The following is a 25,206-nucleotide window of genomic DNA, read 5'->3' on the forward strand; positions in this document are numbered from 1 at the left end:
GGGTTAGCAGAGTCTGTAACCTGAAGCATATGTAACCTGAAGCGTATGTAACCCGAGGCACCACTGTACGTACGTATGTACGTACATACATATATACATACATTCCTGATATACACCCAGCCTGATGGAACGCTCTGCCACAAGCGATCAGGGCCCTGCAGGATTTGACATCTTTCCACAGGGCCTCCAAGATGGAGTTTTTCCGCCAGGCCTTTGGTCAGGGTTCAGCCTGACTCCCCTTCTCTTTCTGTATAAGAACTAGAACGAAAGAGGCCTCCCAGCATTCTCACAGGCCCATATAAGATCAGCGTAAACAGTTGGGCCGATGAGCACTTACTGTTCCCAACCCTAACCCTGCGGAAAGCCATCTAATTAGACTTTAATTTGGACCTGCTTTTAGGAGGTAATTTAATTATTGTTTGATTTTATACCAATGTTATATATTTGATGTTAGCTGCCCTGAGCCTGACTTTGGCCGGGGAGGGTGTGATATAAATAAAAGATGATGATGATGATGATGATGATGATGATGATGATGATGATGATTACATGCAATTTTGCCCAATACACTGTATTTTATATGTTGTTTTGCTAAAGTGCATTTTTGTGCACACTTTACCCCGGCATATGCATTTTTGTTAGGATGCCGGTGGTGCTGTGGGTTAAACCACAGAGTCTAGGACTTGCCGATCAGAAGGTCGGCGGTACGAATCCCTGCGTCAGGGTGAGCTCCCGTTGGTCGGTCCCTGCTCCCGCCAACCTAGCAGTTCGAAAGCATGTCAAAGTGCAAGTCGATAAACAGGTACCACTCCAGTGGGATGGTAAACAGTGTTTCCGTGCACTGCTCTGGTTCGCCAGAAGCGGCTTAGTCATGCTGGCCACATGACCCAGAAGCTGTACGCCGGCTCCCTCGGCCAATCAAGTGAGATGAGCACCGCAACCCCAGAGTTGGCCACGACTGGACCTAATGGTCAGGGGTCCCTTTACCTTTACCTATGCATTTTTATTACACATTAGTGGTCTGGGGAACTGCATTGCAACTTTCGAAGGATGGCTGTGCTTCGGGTTCACATATTGTGGTGGTTTTGTCTTTAAATGCAGATGGAAACAAATTTCTCCTCATCTCAAAGCAACACTTATACAGCACTGCTGTGTTTGCAACTGAAGTATTAATAGTTTCTTCACATACACATAGGTCTTTCTACATTCCAAATAAAGACTTTGATTTTGGCTCCCCCTTCCACCCTTAAATCTTGTTGTTGTTACTGTTGTTGTTGTTGTTATTAAAATACTACCCTTTCGCCAAGTATCACAGGACTGTTTACAAGATAAAAACACAAAAATACCTAACACAATAACAAACAAAAACAATGCCCCCCCCCCAGTTTAAACAACCAGAGATGGTTAAATTAGCCTAAGGTCTGGGAGAAGAGAAAGGCTTTTGTCTGGCACCTAAATATATGTAACAGGTGCCAGGTGAGTCTTCTTGGGGAGAGCATTCCACAAATGGAGCCACTGCAGGAAAGGCCTGTGCTTGTGTTGCAACCCTCTGGACCTCTTGCAGAGGAGGCACACAAAGAAGGGCATCAGATAATGATTGCAGGATTCAAGTTAGTTCATATTTTAAGACCACTGTTTATTTCCATCCTCACCCCCCCACCATTTGTAAGTGTTAGCATTTCTTCCTAAATCTCACTCGTGTGCTTCAGGGAAGTCAGATTCAAATCTAAATGTTATCAACAGGTTTTGGCTGCTCAAGCTCACTCAGAGGATGCCCATTAACTTGAAAAGAAAAGAAAAAAGCAGAATGGACTATTTACAAACGAGAAAGTGAATAGTGTTAGCCAATCCCTCTGGCAACTCTAGTGTAGAGAAATCAGTAGTTTTGAATGCAACTTTTATCCACTTGATCAAATGACCCAAACATTGCTACACTAGATTCAGGTAGGTAGCTGTGTTGGTCTGACTATTATAAATAATAATAATAATAATAATAATAATAATAATGTCCAGTAGCACCTTAGAGATCAACTAAGTTTGTTCTGGGTATAAGCTTTTGTGTGCATGCACACAGTATGATCTTCATAGCATCCCCCAAATGTGATCGGCATAGTATCAACTAACAGTAACTATGGCAACTATTCATTTGTACCCTTATTCAAAAGCAAGTGAAAAATGGCACATTTTGACATGAGTTGCTCTCATGTATGACTACACTGCATCCAGGAGATAAATGAGTTTTCAGGGAAAAATTGAAAGGAGAATTTGATACAGATAATTGACTTATGGTCTTTGGGCTATTGTATTATTTTCATGGAGGCACTTTAAAAAAATAAAGACGTGGGCTGCACACAATTCACACAATTTATCTCACACACCTACACTTACTGTGTTTTCTGAGATGCCTTTCCCATCATAGTTCTCTCTTAGCTCAATCTGATAAGCCTTACCATTCTAAGACATCTGGGATGTGTATGTTCAAATATCACCATCAATTAGAATTAAAGAATCCTAGCGGGGGGGGTGTTGGTTTCTGCTTTCTTCTCTGTGCAGCGAAGGGCTTGTCACAAGACAGGTTGTTTACATTCCACAGAGTCTGTACTGTTGTGTTCCCACGGGAACGGGAGACTGGATGTGACGTATACTGGTTTCCTGTTTTTCACTGCTCTTTGCAGTTTCAGTTTGTGATTCTCTCCGTGCTTTAGAGGAGAGATGACGCTTTCTCTGCTCCGGCAGAGGGAAAATGTTTTTCTGTAACTTACCAGCTTTGAACTGTAAATAAAGTAGTATACAGCATGTTGGCTCATACTTCTCATCATTCCGCTGTGCACTGGACACTGCTTATCAACAACATTTGGTTTCGGGCCCAGAAAAATGCAGTGTTTTGAGAATGGGCTTCAGAAGTCGGGCTCCTGGCAGAGGAACAAAGGAGCAAGAGACGAAGTGCCGGCAGAGGATCGGAAAGCAGCAGAGAGACGGAACGCAAGGTATCTGCTCTGCGCGTCAAAATGATTGATGAAGGTATGTGCTACTGCTCCGGGCAGCCTGCCAGCTTCTAATTAATGGCTTTAAGGCTGGACTTTGAACTTTTAAAGCCGTTTTCCACGGCACAAGCGTAGTGGCTTGGATGGCTGGGAAAGTGAAAGTGACTTTTGGAAGTGCTGTTGTTTCACAGCAGCTGCAGACATGACGCAGCAAAAATTAAAGGGCAACATTGAGAAAGCACTTGGGGACTTTCACTTTTGAGCTTGCTTTTGGAATGCAGTTTAAAGCAGCTGCAGATAAGCAAAGCAAATAAACAGAAGAGCAGCACAGGCTCATAGGCAGAGGCTGTTTTGAGATTGCCTTTGGATTGAAGCAGCTGTACACAGAAGCAGCATGTATACAGCAGCTTGATTTAAAGCAGCATAGATGATGCAGGAGGCAAATGCCAGAGTCATGATGGCTAGCTGCAGAAGGCTGGATGAAGCAAGTGGGGAATTTGATACCACTGATCAGCCAAATGCTCAACTCACAGTAGCCTGTGATACTGCCATGAATCAGAATGTAGCAGATCGGTGGGGTGCTGGCTGCATGGGAAAGGGGGAGACTTCACAGTCATCATCCCATAGTGCAGTGGAACCACCAGATGGCGCCAAAGCTTTGAAGGCAGTGAAATGCTACTCGTGTGGACGTCTAGGCCATATGAAGAGGGAATGCAAATATCCCAGGGCCAAGACAGAGCAGCGCAGCGAAAGCTCATCGCGTGGAAAAGGCCGAGGCAAAGGCAAAGGTCCGGTGTCCAGGACAACGCAGCACAAGGCAATGGTCTCACGCTACGCTCCAAAGGTTGCGGAGGTTGCAGAGGTCCAGAAGACATCTAGATCTTTCTTCGTTGTTGATTCAGCTGCAACGCATCACATGTGCAACGATAAGCGACTGTTCGTGTCTTTTACACCGCAGGAAGGTGCAATTCACCAGGCGGATGACCACACTATCCCCAGTAAAGGCTACGGAACTGTTGTTCTTCACAGTTTGGACTTATCGATACAGGATGTTCTTTATGTGCCGGACGCGAAACATAATCTGCTTAGCCTTGGACAGCTGATGGAGCGGAAAATAGACGTTTCCTTTAAGAACAATAGATGCATCATCACCAAGAAAAATGATTATCAGTTGTATGCTGAATTTGTTGATCGTTTGTTTGTTTTGTATTATGATGATGTTGTGCAGGATGACACTTGTTGCATTGCAGGTTCTAACAAAAGTTTGCATGCAGAATGTATTCACGATTTTCACAGGAAATTTGCTCATTTGCATTTTGAGGCAGTATCTAAAATGCCTGCCTTGGTTGAAGGTATGACTATTAAACCCTGCAGGTACCACATGAAGTGCAAGGCATGCGCAGCAAACAAGGTGAAAATGGCTGCGAAAGGTAAGGTGTCTAGTAGGCAAGCTACAGAACCATACCAAATTATTCATGCTGATTTGGTTGGACCACTAGCGCCCTCTTTGGGTGGGAATAAGTACTTCATGGTTCTTGTTGATGCATTTTCCAGGTATATTTATGTGTACAATCTCAAGCAGAAATCAGAGGCTTTTCCTAGGTTCAAGGAATTCTGTGCTTGGTTGGGAAATGTGCATGGTAAGAAGATTAAGATTCTTTTCACCGACCGGGGGGGAGAGTTCACTTCTCAGCAGTTTGAAGCTTTTCTGGCTGAGAAAGGAATTCAACATGATTTGTCTAGTCCTCGCTCGCCATGGCAGAATGGGCTTGCGGAACGAGCAAATCAAACATTGCTTCAAGGGTTAAAAACCTTGCTGCATGATGCAAATCTTCCAGAGAGTTATTGGGCCGAAGCTCTCTCATGTTTCACTTACAGTTATAATCGCAGGTTGTCTTCAGCGATTGGTTGTACCCCCTATGAGAAGATGTTTGGCAAGAAGCCATACATCAAACACATGAAAATTTTTGGTTCGGACATGTGGGTTCACTCACCACAAAACTCCAAGTTAGACAAGCGTGGATTGCATGGTATCTTTCTAGGTTATCAGAAAGGGTCTTACAGAATAATGATGACTGACTCTAAGGAAATTAAGCTCACAAGAAGTGTTGAGTACAATGCCAAGTGGGGGGAGAATGTGGGAATTTTCCAATGTTATCCTGATGACAGTGATGAAACTGAGGATAGTCAAAAGCAACCGCAACAACCCACACCCACTGATGAAGGTTCTGATTCTGAGTCTGAAACTGAATCGAGTGATTCAGAGGATTTCAAGAGTGCGAAAGCCTCTATGCGACCCTCTGAAAGCTCTGATCAGGAATTGGAGGAACCATTGTTCACAATAGGTCACTTTTCTCCTAAGAAGGAAGAGGAGAGTGTTGAAGACCTAAGGCTAATTCGTAGGTCACAGAGAGCCACAAAAGGCAGACCTCCAAAGAGATTTGCTGATGAGTTTGCCAAGATAGCAGTAACAACTGTTAAAAGCTCCAAGAAGGTTTTTGAACCTTCAAGTTTCCAAGAAATCCAGGATTTGGATTCAAAGGAAGCTGAGCCATGGTTAAATGCCATGAAGGCTGAGCTTGATTCCTTGGAAAGGAACAAAACATGGGACCTTGTTCCAGTAGTTCCAGGAATGAAATTGCTTGGAAGCAAATGGGTCTTCAAAGCGAAGACTGATCAAAATGGCAAGATAGTCAGACACAAAGCCAGATTGGTAGCCAGAGGATTTGCACAGGTACCAGGTGAAGACTATCACGAGACCTACTCACCTACAGTGAGGTATGAGAGCATTAGGCTTATGCTCAAGCTAGCTGCAGAGGAAAATCTACACATTAGTCACCATGATGTAAATACAGCTTTTCTGTACGGATCTCTAGGTGAATCACTTTATATGCTTCCACCTGATGGCGTACAGGTAAAACAGGGATTTGTTTGTGCTCTGAAAAAGTCAATTTATGGTCTCAAACAAAGTGCACGGTGTTGGCACACAAAACTCACTGAAGTATTGTTTTCTCTAGGTTTTAAGCAAGGGAAAGCTGATCCATGTGTATTTGTCAAAGAGGAGGGGCAAAAGAAACTGTATTGTTTGTTTTATGTTGATGATCTTTTATTCTTTTGGAAAGATGTCACAATGTACAATAACACCCTAGCTCAACTGAAAGAGCACTTTGACATGAAAGATCTTGGTGAGGTAAACAACTACCTATCTCTGGAAATAGAGAGAGATCAAGATGGTAACATTCTAGTACACCAGTCACGGAAAATTGCTGATGTGTTAAGCAAGCTAAACCTGATGGATGCTAACCCTGTAGACACTCCGATGACAACAGGTTATCAGGTAGATGACACTGAAGAAGCATTTTCTGACACTACACTGTACAGAAGTGTGCTAGGCAAGCTAAACTTCATTGCCAGATGTTCAAGACCAGACATTGCTGTTAGCTGTAATTTGCTAAGCAGACAAGTCAACAATCCTACTGTTAAGGATTGGAAAGCTCTGAAACGCATAGCGCGGTATTTGAAAGGCACTATGCATTACAGACTGAGATTTAACAATCAGAAGTCTGGTGGTCTTGAGATATTTGCAGATGCAAGTTTTGGAAGTGACACTACAGACAGGAAAAGTACGTCTGGAGTTTGCTATAAGTACAATCAGGGTCTATTTGATTGGTCGTGCAAGAAGCAAACAACAGTTAGCTTAAGTACTTGTGAAGCTGAACTGAATGCACTGTCTTATTCACTTAAGGATTGTGAATGGTTGTTACAATTGTGCAAAGACATGAAAATTCCTGTCAAATGTCCAATCCAGGTTTTCCAGGACAACAAAGCATGTTTGGCTTTGCTAAATTCTGAAGGTTGTAAGCAAAGCACAAAGCACTTACAATTGAAGGTGCAACATGCTAGGGAACGTATTCAGAAGGGACTCGTAACGGTGTCCTATATGCCAGGTAATGAAATTCCTGCTGATGTATTGTCCAAGATTGTATCAAGGGATCAACACTGTACCTATGTGCAGAAGTTGGGTTTGTACTGATATTGTACGAACACGCTGCCCAGAGATGTTCACAGAAAGGGGGAGGATGTTGGTTTCTGCTTTCTTCTCTGTGCAGCGAAGGGCTTGTCACAAGACAGGTTGTTTACATTCCACAGAGTCTGTACTGTTGTGTTCCCACGGGAACGGGATACTGGATGTGACGTATACTGGTTTCCTGTTTTTCACTGCTCTTTGCAGTTTCAGTTTGTGATTCTCTCCGTGCTTTAGAGGAGAGATGACGCTTTCTCTGCTCCGGCAGAGGGAAAATGTTTTTCTGTAACTTACCAGCTTTGAACTGTAAATAAAGTAGTATACAGCATGTTGGCTCATACTTCTCATCATTCCGCTGTGCACTGGACACTGCTTATCAACAACAGGGGGGAGGTGTGGATCGTGTAGATTTAACACACTGGTCTTTCCCCCTAACAAACTAGGCTAGGAAAGGCACACCAGAAGAATATTTTAAAAATCATTGTTCAGTAGAAGAGCCATTTCAGCCAGCATTCGATGTTCATCCAGATGTTCCAGGGAAACTCACCAGTAGTGCAATTAGATAATTTAGTCCTTGAATTTAATGTTCTACTATATTTCTTCACTTATTTTAAAATGTAAGTGAGCTGGCCCTGCTGGGTTTGGGGAGCCTCCTGTTCATTCTGCCTGGCATATTTGCCTCAAAGTCCTGTCCTGATGACACCACTAAAACTGCCCAAGACTTCATTTTTTAAAAAAAATATTTTATTTAGGATTTTCTTGTTTTACAGAAGTGTAATGCCTCTTATTTTTTTCCCCATGTAACATTTTTACAAATCCGTTTCATTTGTTGAGGCATTAGGGGGGAGAAGAAAAAAAAAAGGAAAAAGAAAGGGGGTGGAGGGAGGGAAGATGGATGGGGGTGGGGTCAGGTGGTGGTGTTTCTATTATGCTTAATGTATGTAGAGTTTGGTGTCAGTGTTGTTTGTGTTGTTCACTTGTGTTCCTTTGGTGGTGAGAGAGTTTGGGGTTGGCCTAGGGTGTGATTGTTTGCTTGTGATTGGCTGTGGTGATCTTTGTTTTCGTGTGTGAGTGGGGTGGGTGGGTGTTTTGGATCAGGTTAGCCATATTGATTTGTATGCTGTTGGTGGATTATTGTCATTGTCCTGTTGCGCTGTGTATGTGATAAAGGGGAGCCATACCGGGGTGAAGGTGTCTTCTTCTGTTTGTCCCCGTGTCAGTTTCAGTTTATTAGTTAATTTTTCCAGTAGGGCTGTTTCCCATACTATCTGCCCAAGACCTCATGATGCAGACAAACATTTTCCTGTTTGAACATATCCCTCTGCGTACGGTCGTTCTTTTCAAAATCTATACATTTGCTGGGGCACTGTTATTGGCTCTAAAATTTACTAAAAACACGGTGTTAATTATTTTAATTCCAGGCAATTTTCTAAGTAATTAGAAACAATTCAAAGAAAATCTGTATAGGTAAAGACACATAGGAAGCCTAAGGCCCACAAAAAAAAAAAAAAAATTCCCCAGCAGGCTATCTAGCATGAACACCTGTTTTGAGTTCCAAAGGGTAAAGAAAACGATATAATGAATAGAAATAAAGCAGAGACGCCCAGAGGGCTGAAATATCCACTGACAACTAAATTAATACAGCAGCTAATGTGGGCAGGATAACAGAGCTTGGCCTTTAGGAAACACCTTACAGATGGTAAGGGCTAATGCTGTAATCAATAATTATGTGAATTGCTAATGCAGGCAACGAACAGCTCTCTAACTGCCCAGATGGAGAGGCATTCTGCAGCCATGTATTAGGAAATGAAGCTACTGATCCTTAAAAACCTTGCTGGAACAAGCTCTGTTCATTCCAGTGCCGCAGAACACTTCGAGGATTATGTCGCCTAGGTCCAGCCTTACAAAGACATATGCTGCACCAGTTTAACTTTGTGCACTACTATCAGTCTTGTTGAAGTCAATGGACTTGTTTTTAGTGCACCTAAACTCAGGTCTCCAGGCAGGGTATCATATCAGCATGCAGACACTTAGGCTTCACTGAATCAATGGCTCGCAAGGCAAGCAATGCTGTTAAGGGTCCTCTCCAACAAACAGCTGAAAGAATTGTGGTTTAGGATCCAAGCTTGTTCCAAATCTGGTAACGTCCGTTTCTCAATTCCAACACAATAGAAAACAAGAGTTCGCTGGTGGCTTCCTGGCTTTTCACGGCACATTGAGGAAGGAAAGAATGATGTAAGGATGGAGCATGTGGCCGAAAGCTTCACACACACACCTCGATTTATTAAGCCAGGGTATGATCATCTGAATGTGGCCATTGCCAAAAGAGTCAACTATCTAACTGTATGTGAGATGGTGTGAAGTCAGGGCCGGATTTATGTATAAGCTAAACAAGGGGACCCCCAAAAGATTTAAAGGAAGAAAAACTGGATGTACATTTCCAAAATATAAGTTAAAAATAAAATAAAACAAAACCTACATACAGCAACAGTGTTTTGTGTTGTGTAGGCTCCTATTTGTTATGTGCAAATGGCTTTAGATACCTATTAGGTTCATAAATTACCATATAGCATATATTCAACACATAAAACAGCGACAATTTGTTGTTGACAAAGGACAGCTGGACATATAAAGGGACCCAATACCTTCAGTAGCTTAGGGCATGGGTAGGCAAACAAAGGCCCTGGGGCCAAATCCGGCCCAATCGTCTTCTAAATCCAACCCACAGATGGTCCGGGAATTTTACATGAGTAGAATGTGTCCTTTTATTTAAAATGCATCTCTGGATTATTTGTGGGGCATAGGAATTTGTTCATATTTTTTTTCAATATATAGTCCGGCCCCCCACAACGTCTGAGAGACAGTGGACCAGCCCCTGCTGAAAAGGTTTGCTGACCCCTGGCTTGGGGCCTCCTCAAACCTAAATCCAGCTCTGGGTGAAGTGACAGTCAAGCACGTGCTATTCTACATGTGAATACATTACTTTGCATGTGACTTCTAATGCACAGTGGCACACTCATTCCAAAGAGGACAGGGCACAGGGAAGACTTAGGTGAGGACTGAGTTGTAATACAAAGCCCCATCCTGTTTTACAATGGGTTCCCCTTGCTGGCGGCAGGGGTAAGCTCTCAGTGCTGGCAAGCACAACATGGTTAATTGTGATGGAGCCCTGGATTGAAGGTTGCATAACCACAACAAGCAACCGTCTTCTAAAAATTAAGCAGTCCAGAAAAGCAGCCAGTTAGGCGCAGTAAGGAGCTCTTCAAACACAATCCATGCATGCTTTCTCTGAAATAGGTCTTACTGTGTTAGTGTGGTTTTAGGATTGAAGCCTCCGAAGCTAAAACTTCTGTTATCCTCACACTGTAGTCAGACACAGTTAAAAGAACACCCACCACTGGTGCGGAGCTCAAAAGGGGGAAACAAAGCTTTGCTTCAGGCTAAAATGATTCTTGAAAAGCTGTGGTCTACTGCTCTCCCCTGCTGATACTTGTTAGATACTGCTTAGGTACTGGACCATGCTGCCGTTGCTTTGGAAACAACAACGGCCCAGGTGCTTGGCTCTCGGTTTTGACTTAGGATTGTACCTCAGTTGAGTGAGCATCTCTTTAACTCAGTTCCCGTAAAACTGGACTTATAATATCCTACATTACTTAAGGCACCAAACTCAGGTCTGATAAACACATGACATGTTTAAAGTGAGAGAATGCAAAGGGGTGAGGAAGGTGGGCAAGATCCTGTCATTTTTCTTAAAATCAGGAATCTAATATCTAAAACAGATGATTGCTGGGTGGGTTCAGATAAACGTATCATGCTGTATGCTAGCTGAAGAACTAGCTGACCTCTTGCTGGCAAATAACTCTGGAACACAGAAGAGCTACTAAGTGGTTAGGGTGTTGTTTTTTATAAAGCAAATATTGCTGCTGAAGAAATTCAAATGCCAAAAGACCACAGGTAAAGCCGAGCTGTGAATATCTGTCCTATTTTAAAAGTAGGGCAAATCGTGTATGAGGAGAGTGAAAAAGCTGCTGGCTTGAAACTCGGGAAACTGAAGCTTTCCTGGTGCGACACTTCAGAGAGACCCATGCAGAACAGAAGGCTTTTTCATTCCAGTTTCTGCTCTGACAACGAAGGAGGTAAGTTCTCATCTCCAGCTTTTGTTCAAGCAATTTAAATAAACTATTTAGGGAAAATATTTTTTACATTTGCATATTGTCCACTCAGTCCTCTTGAGTGGTTTACATACACAATAAAGTACAGAATGCATTAAAAATTAGTCGTAAGGCAAAACACCATGCAACACCCCCCCTTAAAAACAGCATTAAACAAACCAGCATGAAATCAGCTCAGGGAAATGACAGCAACTGAAATTCAAATGCCTGGGGGGGGGGGGAGGGAATGAGGTTTTCACCTGGTGCTTAAAAGACCATAGCATGGTTTTCATGTGAATGGGCTTCCCACTGGCGTCTGGTTAGCCTATGTGAGAACAGGATGGTGGATTATACAGGCTTTGATCTGATCCAGCAGATTCTCATAAAAGTTATGGAGAATTACCTCTTTTATAGAAATGAAATCAATGTTCTACAGTCCAGTGCTTATACCCTATACACTAGAAGGTTCAGTGACTTTCTTGTACTAACTTATCAGGCATAGGATTGCAGTCTTAACCAGTCCAGCTTGTTGCTGTTAGGAACATCCCTTTCTTTCTTGCTACATTGACTCTTAACTCAGCCATTTGGATGTGTGTGACGAGTCCACTGTAATATTATTGTGTTATGACAGAAGAATTTAAAGACATGCCTAACAACATTTTTCATTTAACTGTATTAAATTTACTGTTGCTCTCCCATTCTATTTTTTTCCCCAGAAGTTGAAATGAAAACTTGTTTGATTGGGTTGATTACAAAAACAACCCATACATTTTCCAACGATGCTGCAGTAACTTCCTACAGCTGAAGTCACCGAAAAGTAATTTCCACCAGTCTTTGTAAAGATAAAATAATGAAATATTTTTTCGCTGTGTATGCAAAACCTTTATGTGCAGTGTGATCCTTTACATGCCCATTTGGAACTGAAGCCTCCTTAAGTTCACTGGGGTTTACTCCTTTATAGGATTGCAACATTTATTGAATATACAGACAGCAAATATGATGTTTTTATTTCCAAACTCTGAGGAGGATACTGCTAACGTATTTTCCTCACTGAACACTGAATGCTTCAGGAATCTACCGTATTTTTCGCACGATTGGACGCACCGGACCATAGGACGCACCTAGTTTTCAGGGGGGGAAATCAAGGAAAAAATATGATTCCCCCCCCCCCCGCAGCTCTGGGAGCAGTGGACAGGTTGCACGCAGCCTGTGCGCTACTCCAAGACCTTCTCCCTGCTTTTGCGGGAGGTGGCGGAATTCCCACACCTCCCGCAAAAGCCCACAGGAGCCCCGCTTGACTCCCGCGGGCTTTTCGACCAGGAGGGAGAAGGGACTGAAACGGCCAGTCAGTCCCTTCTCCCTCCTTGGGCAAAAGCCGCAAAGAGCTGCACGCTCTTTAAAGGCTGCGCGGCTCTTGCAGGCTTTTCTGCGAGGTGGGGGAATTCCCCCACCTCCTGGAAAAGCCAGCAAAGCCGTGCAGCTCCTTTAAAGAGCGCACGGCTTTTGCCTGCTTTTGCGGGAGGTGGGGGAATTCCCCCATCTCCCGCAAAAGCCCGCAGGAGGGAGAAGGGACTGACTCGGCCAGTCAGTCCCTTCTCCGTCCTTGGGGAAAAGCCCCCAAGAGCCGTGCGCTCTTTAAAGGGTGCGCGGCTCCTGCGGGCTTTTCTAGGAGGTGGGGGAATTCCCCCACCTCCTAGAAAAGCCTGCAGAAGCCACGGAGCCCCTTTAAAGAGCACACGGCTTTTGCCTGCTTTTGCGGGAGGTGGGGGAATTCCCCCATCTCCCGCAAAAGCCCGCAGGAGGGAGAAGGGACTGACTCGGCCAGTCAGTCCCTTCTCCGTCCTTGGGGAAAAGCCCCCAAGAGCCGTGCGCTCTTTAAAGGGTGCGCGGCTCCTGCGGGCTTTTCTAGGAGGTGGGGGAATTCCCCCACCTCCTAGAAAAGCCTGCAGAAGCCACGGAGCCTCTTTAAAGAGCACACGGCTTTTGCCTGCTTTTGCGGGAGGTGGGGGAATTCCCCCATCTCCCGCAAAAGCCCGCAGGAGGGAGAAGGGACTGACTCGGCCAGTCAGTCCCTTCTCCGTCCTTGGGGAAAAGCCCCCAAGAGCCGTGCGCTCTTTAAAGGGTGCGCGGCTCCTGCGGGCTTTTCTAGGAGGTGGGGGAATTCCCCCACCTCCTAGAAAAGCCCGCAGGAGCCGCGCACCCTTTAAAGAGCGCACGGCTTTTGCCTGCTTTTGCGGGAGGTGGGGGAATTCCCCCATCTCCTGCAAAAGCCCGAAGGAGGGAGAAGGGACTGACTCGGCCAGTCAGTCCCTTCTCCCTCCTTGGGGAAAAGCCCCCAAGAGCTGCGCGCTCTTTAAAGGGTGCGCGGCTCCTGCGGGCTTTTCTAGGAGGTGGGGGAATTCCCCCACCTCCTAGAAAAGCCTGCAGAAGCCACGGAGCCTCTTTAAAGAGCACACGGCTTTTGCCTGCTTTTGCGGGAGGTGGGGGAATTCCCCCATCTCCTGCAAAAGCCCGAAGGAGGGAGAAGGGACTGACTCGGCCAGTCAGTCCCTTCTCCCTCCTTGGGGAAAAGCCCCCAAGAGCTGCGCGCTCTTTAAAGGCTGCGCAGCTCTTGCAGGCTTTTCTGCGAGGTGGGGGAATTCCCCCACCTCCTAGAAAAGCCTGCAGAAGCCACGGAACCTCTTTAAAGAGCACACGGCTTTTGCCTGCTTTTGCGGGAGGTGGGGGAATTCCCCCATCTCCCGCAAAAGCCCACAGGAGGGTTGGAGAGTAGCGGGAAGGCGTCGCGCGCCTTCCTGCTGCCCCCCATCCTCTGGGGCTGGCGATGGGGGAAGCGCTGCTTTCCCCCCCGCCAGCCTCAAAGCCGGGTTGGAGAGTAGCGGGAAGGCGTCGCGCGCCTTCCTGCTGCCCCCCATCCTCTGGGGCTGGCGATGGGGGAAGCGCTGCTTTCCCCCCCGCCAGCCTCAAAGCCGGGTTGGAGAGTAGCGGGAAGGCGTCGCGCGCCTTCCTGCTGCCCCCCATCCTCTGGGGCTGGCGATGGGGGAAGCGCTGCTTTCCCCACCGCCAGCCTCAAAGAGCAGACTCTCCTGGCTTCAGCGGAAGCAACGCAAAGCCTCTGTAGCGCAGGCTTCGGAGGCTTTGCCTTGCTATCGCTGAAGCCAGGGAGCCTGCATTCGCTCCATAGGACGCACACACATTTCCCCTTCATTTTTGGAGGGGAAAAAGTGCGTCCTATAGAGCGAAAAATACGGTAGCTACAATATTGAAAACCACAGAAGACTGAGCAACTTAATCCCACCCCACAGAACAGTCTTCACATGGCTTCCTCTCTCTCATGTTGAATGAATGCAGAGGAGGGAGCATGAATCAACCTGCAGGCCATGCCCCCTGTTATTGGTGACAAAGGACTCAGTGTGCATATAGCCGTATACACATATATACAGCGTATAACATTTAAATAACAAGGCACCCTGATTAGTCCAGGGTGCTTGAACACAAGGTAGAACTGCACACATTTAGTATCTTTTCTAACCAACATGGTCACTGGAAGGGACATGCTGTGTGGAGTGCCAGCAACAGAGTGGTATGGCCCACGGTTGTGACCCTCCTTCCCTTCATCAAATACGTGTGGAGGGTGTCATGTGAAAACCCCTACAGCTTCTCATAATTCATAAGTCTCTGGAGAACCTGCTCACAGTGGCAATATTTGGCATCAAACTGTAACCCTAGGGAAAGGCAACTTTTGGTTCCTGGGTCTGAGTTTCCACAATCCTGTTCTATGCTCTTGAGGTGGCTCACGTTGGCTGATTTTGCCTCCCCTTAAGATTATCATTTGCATATTATTTCTTTGTTGACTAGTTTTGATTAATCTGACATCTTTAGTTCCATTATTACATTGAAACAAATATACATTCTTGACATTTAACTTGCTTTTAAAAAACTTTTTAAAGAATTAAGCAGTAAAAGTTAGATCTTTGTCTTACCTTCTAAGAAAGCAGGCAAGAGCTATACTGTAGGTGGAATAGTGTACCAAGTAACAGATTTTTGTACACTCTTTCTTACAGGTGGTATGCAGTCTACAGGAAAAGTAAATATATTGGTATATATAATGCACACATTTGAATAGATAAGGTAATTTTTTTGGGGGGTGACATCAAAAGGTTTCAGTCAAGCAGCGGAAAGGACTTCTGCTCTCACATCCGGACTTCCCCATTGTCTCTTCCTCTTTGTAGCCCCCTACATGACTTCAAAAACTGTTATAGATGGTTATTGGTTGGGGTCCTCCATAGCTTATTGGGGAACACAGAGTTACGAGGGGGGGGGGGAAAGGGGAAGTCCCTTTGCGTGAACAGATGCCCATTTGTGTGATGTTGAATATCAACCTTTAATTTATGAGCTAGGTTTAGTCACACTATAAAGTTTGGGGATATGGCAACACACAAATTACAGTCCTGTAAATTGACAACGAACAAATCAGTTCACAGAAGGCTTCAGGTACCTCTGAACATAAGAGAAGGTGCCTACACATCAAAGGAATACACTGGATTCATTCCAGAAAGGCCTGGAACTGTTTGCACCAGCTAACATCCAGAATCTAGTTCCCTATGTTCAGCTATGCTATCAGTCTTCACTGTCTTCCATACTTCTCTCATTGGGCTGGTCTTATGAAACTCCCACCATTCCCCACCATAAAAAGATGAATTAGGCAACAACATGCCAATGATGTTAGGAACTGATACAAATGAACAAACGAAAGAAACGGCACAGCAGAGCAGTGGTTGCATCGTGGGGCCTACTTCATTCTCTGAAGTAGAACATGGGATGTTTTCATTTCACATGTACATCATTCACAATCCACTGATGGGATTCCACAGACAGAGTAGATTCTTAACTGCCATGTTTCACGTCACAAACATCCTAAATGAAGTCTTACAGAATTTTTGCTCCAGAGAGAGAGAGAGAGAGAGGCAACAAAGCTTTTCAGTTTTGCCTGTCTGTGCTACACTTTCGGTTAAAATTATATTCCATAGAAACTCAGAGGAGACGAGTATATGTGAGAGGGGGTAGAAGTCCTAAATGTTTCCAATCTACTCTTGAAGCACATTTAGGCACTGATTTTATTTTGAAGTCCAAGTCCTCCAGCTGAGAACTTGCTGGCTTGAAAAAAAAAAGAGTTGCAATACGTGGCGATTCACACACTTGTAGCCTCCCAATTCAATTACAGTACAGTGGATGTCCAGGTTGCGAACGTGATCTGTGCGGGAGGCACGTTTGCAATCCAAAGCATTTGCAATCCACAGTGCTGCATCTGTGCACGTGCGGGTTGCAATTCGGTGCTTCTGCGCATGTGCAAAGCGCGATTCAGTGCTTTTGCGCATGCCCTAGTGCCGAAACCTGGAAGTAACCCATTCCGGTACTTCTGGGTTCCGTGCGGTGCGCAACCTGAAGCGTCTGTAACCCGAGGTATGACTGTACTTAAAGCTGTGATCATTGTAATATGTGGAGTTGTACTTGAAGACAATGTGGAAGCTTCATTTAGTGATGAGTCCATTGCCAGAATTGGGGTTGCCTGTATTACATCTATTCTGAAAGTATCACATGGTATGCTTTTAATAGAAGATGGAGAAGTAGGGAGCCACTGCTTACCTGACCTCAGGTTGCCTGCATCTCTGCTGTATATTGTGACTGAGTGACTACGGGGTGAAGCGGAGATGAGGTCGGTATGGTGGAGATGCTCTGAAGGTAGCACTGGCCTGGTTCTGCAGGTATGTTGGCACTGTACTGACCTTGCCAATGCTTCATAAGAACCAAAAAAGATATTGCTGGATTGAGCCAAAGGCCTATTTATTCCAGCATCCAGTGGCCATTCAGTTGCTGTTTACACTCTCCATCTCCACTCAGTACACAGCAATGGCTTTTCCTTAAGTGAAGGCTCATGCTTTAGAGCCTTCTGAAGCATAACAAAATCAAAACATACAGATAGACACACATTTTCCAGGTATGTGGGTAGCAAAATCAAAGGAAATTAACAGGGTGTGTGTAAGGAATGTTTTTCTGTCTCAAAAGAAAGACCCCAAGGGACACAAAAATAGGCAGCTGGCCTTCCACTTAAACAAATGATGTTTGCCTTACACAACCATCCAAATTTCATTGATTGTGAGCGTTGACATGCTACTTCCAAGTTCTGTCACAAAACACTTAAACTCAAACAGGAGAAATCAGGGATGGAATTGTGATTTCTTAGGGAGATTCACTTGATGTTTGAAGGTTTATGTCAATGAATTTAATGTTATTATCTGGCACAATTATGTAAGAACTCTACATAGTATGATTTTCTGACCCAAGGGATGTGTGTGTGCTTTAAGATACAGTAATGCCTTGATGTGGTCACATACCTGGAGGAAAATTGTTTTGCTTCTCAAACATTCTGAAGAAAGTAGTATTTGGGAAGCAGTTTCTCTGGAAGAAAGTATTCTACTTTTTTTTTTAAGGGAACCCTCTCATTAAGGAAGAAGTGAGATCTTATTTCTCATTGCTGATTTCATAAATATATTAATCTTTTAAAGAAGCTAAAGACAACAGGCACAGACATCGAAATTAAGATAAATATGGCAAGGAGTTTGCTTTTGTCCAAATTTGCCACTTTCTATCAAGAACAACATACACTTCACTTATTCAAATGATAACACTATGAGTTATTTTGTCAAATAACCGTGAAATTCAACCGGTGAAACACATGAGAGAAAATGAACAATTTAAGAGAAGAAGTAACAGTGCCTCCAACAATTCAGCTCATTATAAACTGCTGGATTTATTTATTTCTAAACACAATCACATATGGAAAATACTTATAATGCAAACATGTAATAGCAAAGCAAAGCTGCTCAATGGGGAGAACATGCACATATCAGATGATAACAGTATTAGTGATTAGTGAGACTTTTAACGTTGTTAAAAGACAGGAAAAGCTTTGGATTCCACCCACTTCAGCCTCCTGCCATAGAAGGCTCTTTGATATAGTGAAGGTTTCTGCAAGAGGAAGGTGATTTTCACTAATTCCCCCTTTGCCCCTTCTGAAAATCTGCTCTAGAGGACTGGCAAGAGTCTTTGGAACAGAGTGGGAAGCGCTTTGAGGGCAGGAGTGCAAGGGAAGGGGAAATATGTGAAAATCTCCTCCATCCCACTTCCATTTGTGAAAGCTTCTGTGGAAGCAAAGAGCCATATATGAATGGATTCATATTTGAATGCATCTCAACCAGCTGCCCACTGCATTTGTCAGCGAAGGGCTCAGTTCATGCCATCCACCAAGACTCACTGAGCATCACATGCAGGTAATGGTCCCCCACCATTCCACTTTGGTCAGTCCCATGGTGCACTGAATGGTCCCAATAACTTTCACTTACACTGTTTTTGGCCTTCAGTAAATCACTGCCAGAAGATCAATTAGGAAACATATTATTAGAAACCCCTTAGCACCTTTTAACTACTGGTGTTTGAGGTTGTGGGGAGGAAAAAATGCTTGAAGATGGAGCAATATATAATGAGGTGATCTTGCATATAATTTGTTGCAACCTCATATACCTCATTATCAGTGCTTTACCTGAGGCACGTATGTCATTAAAACATGTTGCCTCTCTTACGTTTATGAAATGCACCAATTGTGAGGTCTGCTTGCACTAGAAATATGTTTTTTGTGTGTTAAACATTAAACTCTTAGCAACAAAATAACACGGTCAATTGCTAGCTTTTTATTATTGTTTTTGGTCACCAAACAATCTAGTGTTTTGAGGTACATGAATCTCCTGTGGGGATAGATATAGACCATGGATATAAAGCCTCATCGTTTCATTAAATAAAGGAACACATTGTAAAATCCCACCAAACACCTCACAGCAACAACCTTTGTTAAACCAAAGATAGCTCTTAAAGAACATTTCATGCCTAAATTAAGTACACAAGTCATCAGGCTCTGTTTCAGAGTAATATACATTGAAATGATTTGGGGTTATGCCAGAATAGTATTTTAGTGTGCTCCATCTCACAGGTTGTATCTAGCTGGAGATATTGACTTAATTTCAGACCTCAATCAGCACGTTTTAGTTCTCGATATATGAGCCCTTTCTAGGCTTCCTCCACATGGATGGTGAATGTGTGAAGGAAGGGGAGCCTCTGACATCACAAGCACAGCTTGTGAATTTGGGGACATTGGTTGTGTGGACTACCTGTGCACAGATTCAGCTGGCACCTGGATTTATATAAGTGGTGGTATTGAAGGCAAAGTGTTTCTTCTGCCTCCTCTAGAGGTTCGCTGTAACCACAGAGCAGGTCCAAAAAAGAGCAGCACTGAAATTACACGCACCTTTCCAGTTCTAAAGATAATTGCATTTGGCGCTGCAAATAAAGCAAAGTGGGATAAATGAGATCTCATCCCCTTTTGCAACTTTTGTGTTTTCTGTAATTAAGATATGAAAGGGGGGAAAGAAGAAGAAACAATAACATAGATAGACCTGCTTGTGACAGACTGGTGATTACTGTGCATCTGCAAGAAAAAAAATTGCATAGGTGTGCGAAACGAGATACTTCCAACATGTTTTATTGAGAGTTTAATTAATTTTAAGTGTCACTCTGAAACGATAGCTTATTGACTCACATACAGATTGGCTGTTGGCAATTTCATAGGGAATTACACCGTAGGATCCAAAGGGTGAGAAGATGAATCAAGAATGATAATCATGTTTTACTTGTGGGATCATAAGAAACAATGTAGGCTTCCGGCATCATGAGATATCAGATCTCTCTGCACTAGGGCTGGTAAGTAGCAGCGACAACAACTTCTCCATTCATGCTTTTAATTTGATTTAGAATTTGTTTAAACTGGGCAAGGGACAATAAGTAGCTCCTGATAAAACTCTGAGACTACTATGAGTTTTTAAAACCAAAATGTATATTTAGAGGCTCCCTCAGTTGCAACTCCCAATATCCTTTTTCACTTTGCTGCACCATCCGAAGGTAAATTTCTGGGGATGAGGGGGCAGAGAGGATGGGAAACTCTATTGTGCAAACAGGGCTTCTTCAGACAGGACTCGTTAGTTGAATCCCACCCAGTTGGTTGTATCCATTGCTAGTCCTACTCAGAGAAGACCCACTGAAATTAATGGGCCTGAATTAATCAAATCCCTTAATTTCAGTGCCTGGCATTAGCACTGGATATAACCCAATGTCTCTGAAAGTCAAGGTGTAAACATAATAATTTTATATGTGATTGCCAATCATATTTAAGCCAAGCCCATAAGGCTGCTTTATGATTTTGATTGTTTTCGAATTAGCAGGAGAATGCCTTTAATCTCCTTAACTGGTAAGGAAATTCGGACACTCCATATCACACAAAAGCCTTTCTGCAATGCACTGAAAGAAATTGCCTGAAGTTGACTCTGTTATATGACACTTCAACTGCTGTTGACAAATGTGAAGTTTGAGTTTATAGACTCTTCTAAGGAAGACAACCATATCTACTAAAATGTTTTCTAATATAATTTGCATCAAATTTGCATGTGTGTATAACATTCAAGTTAACACGAGCCCTCAGGTTATTATTAGGGCTGTCAATCAAAATGGTTAATCAATCATCTGCTTTTTAATCCATCTATTTAAATAAATTTGCATATTTTCAAATAGTTTGTTTCTGAGGGTATTAAAGGATGAATGTCATTTCTCTTGATGCAAAAAAAAAAAACAACGACCCCAGATTGTGCCGCTCATTCCTAGAGTGTGCTACTCATTGAAAGAGCAAAATGTCACTGCTTCATTCAGAAATTTTGAATATACCATATTCCATATAACAGCACAGAACCAGAACGGTTTCTAAATGAACAAATTCAAATCCTGTCAGTATTGAAGTAACACTGATTTTAACTAAGAACTGTCTATAGCTTGTGTTTCTTTCCCATAGTTGTACTATGGAACACCAAATAACATCTACTTTAGAGGACAAATCAATCAAAATAAATCTTTTTAAATTTCTCTTTCCTCACATTTGGCACAGAGATTGTGTTGTCTGTGAATGCTTTAGTCTCGGGTTCTGAGAACCACATGTGATTTTAATAATAATAATAATAATAATAATAATAATAATAATAATAGTGATTTATGTCTGTATTCCTACTTTTCAGTACTGGATATAAGCATGGAGAAAATGCTTCCACAGAGATTAACAGATGTGTGAATTAGCCAAGTAAGTCAGACACAGAAAGGAGAGGGACCACCAGGCAGATGTCCTGCCTCTCCATTTAAGACCTTCAGTCATATAGGGCAGGTGTGAATGAGGGCACAGTATTGGGGTCAATTATGAAAGAAAACTGCTATACTTGGAAGCCTATTCCTAAAAGAGAAGGTGAGGCAAGGAGGAATAAATGCTTGTGGTTTTCAAGAGTAGCACAGAGGGTCGCTCTCAGTGGGAAGAGCCAAAGAGCGATGGAGAAAGAATAAATGTCATAAAAAAAGCTTCCCACAGAGATGAGATACCTTTAGATATCTGTGTATAATCTTCAAAATAGGAGACCAGAACTTATGAAGGCACTTCTCAACATGACCCCTAGCATAGCACCAGCAGAGAAAGCAACAAGTTCGAGATTACTTACTGTTTGGGTCTACATTTTCACAAAGTTCTGTTTTTGCTTCCCCATTTGGTCTGTCGCTAGTTTTGTGTGACAGTCGCGACGACATGGTTGCTGCTGTCACTACTGCCTTAAAGCTGCGCTTCCGCTTCTGGACGTTTAGTTCAGGGTGGAAGATGATGATGTACACTTTCGGCATATAAAGCATCCCCAGGGCCACTGAAGCACTTAAATTCATGGATATTGTAAGTGTGGTGGTTTGTATGTAGACCTAGGAGAAAGAACACACGAGGACACTGTTGAATAATGATTGAGAATTGGACAACAGCACCTTAAAAAGGAGGTGCCTCTGACATAACTTGAAACAGGGTGGACTACAAGATTGTTTTCCTTGCTCTGAATTTTGCAGTAGCGGTTCACCATAGAAAAAGTGCTGCTGCTCCATCATTCTGTTCCCACAGTAACTGTAGGAAGCCAATAATAAACTGTAGGAAGCCATCAGAGCTTACTCTTACAATTTGGGTTTTCCAGCAGCTGTTTTCCTACCTTTGATATTGGAAGCAATATATAGCCAGCAGAACTAGTAACCATTAGTGGCCTTTTCTCCATGAATTTATCTAAATCTCTGTTAAAGCTATCCAAGATGGCATACATCACTCAGTCTTGTGCTAGTGAATTCCATGGTTTAACTATGCACTGAGTGAAGAAATACTTCCATTGTCTGCCCTCAATCTTCTCGTCATTCAGCTTCATCCCTACCCACATTTTCATACCATATGAAGACCAAATTATATAAACAGGACAGGGCTCTGTCAAGTTTGCAGATACTTTTGCAGTAAAACCAAATATTTCTAGGTTAGAAATCTCATACGATCTTATGTATAAACACAATGTAAATCTCACTATATCAAACAGAACTTAACTCTCAGGTAAGTCTACAAAATTGGTGTTTTTCATCATAAAATATTATCATGTACATAATTCCCTTCACTGAACTATTTCTGACAGAGCTTATTGTCTCCTGGAATGAAGATTAAGACATGGAGTTGTATAAGTCATCACAGTCCAACAAGGGGACTGCATGCTGAGTCCTGGGTGCTGGAATATAACAGGCAAATTTCCCAGAACCAACTCAATATTTATGAGCTGCCTTGGCAAGCTTTTCGGAAAAATACATCTTGTTCGGGAGACTTCTCTCCCAGTTTGCAACATTGACTCAGTCTTTTCGGTTTTGCTTCCAGTTTTGTTCTTGTCAAATCACACCTCTATTTTTCCAGGGAGTTTTCAACTGCCTTAAAAATAATAATCTATTAGTGTCCTGGACACTAACCATAGCTTAGCTGTGCAAAGTTCTTAAAACTGATTTTAACACTCAAGGGGAGGGGTTGGCAAACTATGGCCTGCGGGCCGAATACTGCCCGAGGGGGTTGTTAAACTGGCCCCCGGCCCTTACCGCCCACTTGGTCAGTCCCTGCATGGAGCTAAATTGGTGCACCGCGATGCAGCCACAGCTTCCTATTGGCTGCAGGAAGCTCCTGCAGCCAATAGGAAGCTGCAGACATCACCTCTTCCCCCACCATGGCTCTGAAAACCAGTGGGGAAAGAGCGGCGGGTGGGCGGGTGTGCATGTGCACGCGTGCGCTCTCTCTCTCGCACTCCTGTGCGCGGGTGATCCAGCCCACTGGTGGAAAAGTTTGCTGACCCCTGCTCAAGGGGGAAGTATGCTAGCTAGTCCACAGAGCACAACTCAAGGAATCCCCTAGGCTTTGAAGTTCTGTAATCCCAGGTATTGTCTGACTGAGCTCCAACAAACAAAAACTTAGGCAGAGCTTCTTTGTAAAGTCTACACTACAGCCAACACCACTGGTACCTTAAGATCCTCACCACAACTCGTCCCGGTTCCACTTACATGGGTTGTGCAAATGTGTGTTTCAAGCACACTTTTCCATTTTTCTTACGAGGGATGTAGCTAGCTGCTCTTCCCCCCAACACAAAGATACCAACATTATCTTCTTATGCATTTTTACTAGGATGGACATCCCACTAGGATGGGGGATTCTTCCTCCAAGGATTTCAGGAAGTTACCCAAGTAGCATGTTAGGCTAAGTACAGGAGTGCTGGTATGATGAAGCAGCCGAGGGGCAGAGCTGGCCTTTAAACATCAGTTTTCATGTCACTTATTTGAATGATGAAAGGGGTAGAGCAGGGTAGTGGTGAGGTCAGGTCTTTGTAGGGCATCAGAGGAACCAATCCACTGCTTCTGCTGGTGCATCTGTGAATTCTCAAACTTGCCGCCATCCTGAACAAGCCCTGCACTATCCCAGGGAGTGGCAGTGATATTCCTGCGTCCCCACTTCTACTGTCCCTGCCTGAGAGATAATGGCTGTTCCATGGCTTTATAGCTTAGCAGGGATTTGAAACTTGGTCCTCCTAAAGGTAAAGGGACCCCTGACTGTGAGGTCCAGTCATGAATGACTCTGGGGTTGCGGTGCTCATCTCGCTTTACTGGCCAAGGGAGCCGGTGTTTGTGCACAGACAGCTTCCGGGTCATGTGGCCAGCATGACAACACTGCTTCTGGCAAACCAGAGCAGCGCATGGAAACACCGTTTACCTTCTTGCCGGAGTGGAACCTATTTATCTACTTGCACTTTGACATGCTTTCAAACTGCTAGGTTGGCAGGAGCAGGGACTGAGCAACAGGAGCTCACCCCGTCATGGGAATTCAACCGCTGACCTTCTGATTGGCAAGCCCTAGGCTCTGTGGTTTAGACCACAGCGCCACCCGCGTCCCTTGGTCATCCTAGTTAAGGCCTAGGTTTTAAAAAAATGTTGACTAAAAAAGAGGAAAATTACCATTTTTCTCAGGTACTCTCTAGTGTCAGTCAAGAATAAAATCCCCTTATTTTCATGCTATTCAGCCTCAAAGGTTCCTCTCATTTCTAAAAAAGACTGATCGCTCTAGGTCTAGTAAACCAGTCAGGCACTAAAGCATGATTTTAGCTTCTTGGACAATTGCTCCCATCAAATAGGATAAATCTACTTATATGCTGAGAGTTAAGTGCCTGAATGGGTGACCCACCTGTACATGTGTACAGTGGAAAGGATGAAGAATTGCTAATTCATGTTACAGAGCCTTTAAGAAGCCTCGCAAGCCTCAATCAATTTATTTAGTAGCTTAATCAACTAATGCTTTAATTGCAGATTAAATCTTGCCCCATAATTATTCAGAGGGTGCGCTGAGATTAAAGGGCAGCCTGCCATTCAGCTTGCAACAGTATGGGAGATTACTCTTCCCTGGGCCATTGCAGCTCTCAGCGGGTATCAGATCTGGAACTCCACACTGACAAAGGACCTCAAAGGCTCCTTTATAGAAATGTCTCCCTTGCCTCTTCACCACTACTGTGCATCATTAAGTATGTTAAAACAATTCTGC

General features: G+C 43.7%; 1 protein-coding gene across 3 annotated transcripts in view; it reads right to left on the reverse strand.

Annotated features, from left to right (window-relative positions):
• The window catches only part of GRM7 (glutamate metabotropic receptor 7), a 411,272-nt gene that overhangs the window by 21,293 nt on the left and 364,773 nt on the right, over nucleotides 1-25,206 (reverse strand). For 2 of the 3 annotated variants that reach the window (XM_081901588.1, XM_081901586.1), the window contains 2 exons: nucleotides 21,797-22,043; nucleotides 15,143-15,235 (listed from right to left, as the gene is read on the reverse strand). In XM_081901588.1, coding sequence (XP_081757714.1) covers nucleotides 15,165-15,235; nucleotides 21,797-22,043 — 318 coding nt within the window. In that variant the 3' untranslated portion in view covers nucleotides 15,143-15,164. The remainder of the gene's footprint in view (nucleotides 1-15,142; nucleotides 15,236-21,796; nucleotides 22,044-25,206) is intronic. The other variant, XM_081901587.1, reaches the window with a different exon arrangement.

The sequence above is a fragment of the Podarcis melisellensis genome, assembly GCF_964234715.1.
Source record: "Podarcis melisellensis genome assembly, chromosome: 2".
NCBI lineage: Eukaryota > Metazoa > Chordata > Lepidosauria > Squamata > Lacertidae > Podarcis > Podarcis melisellensis.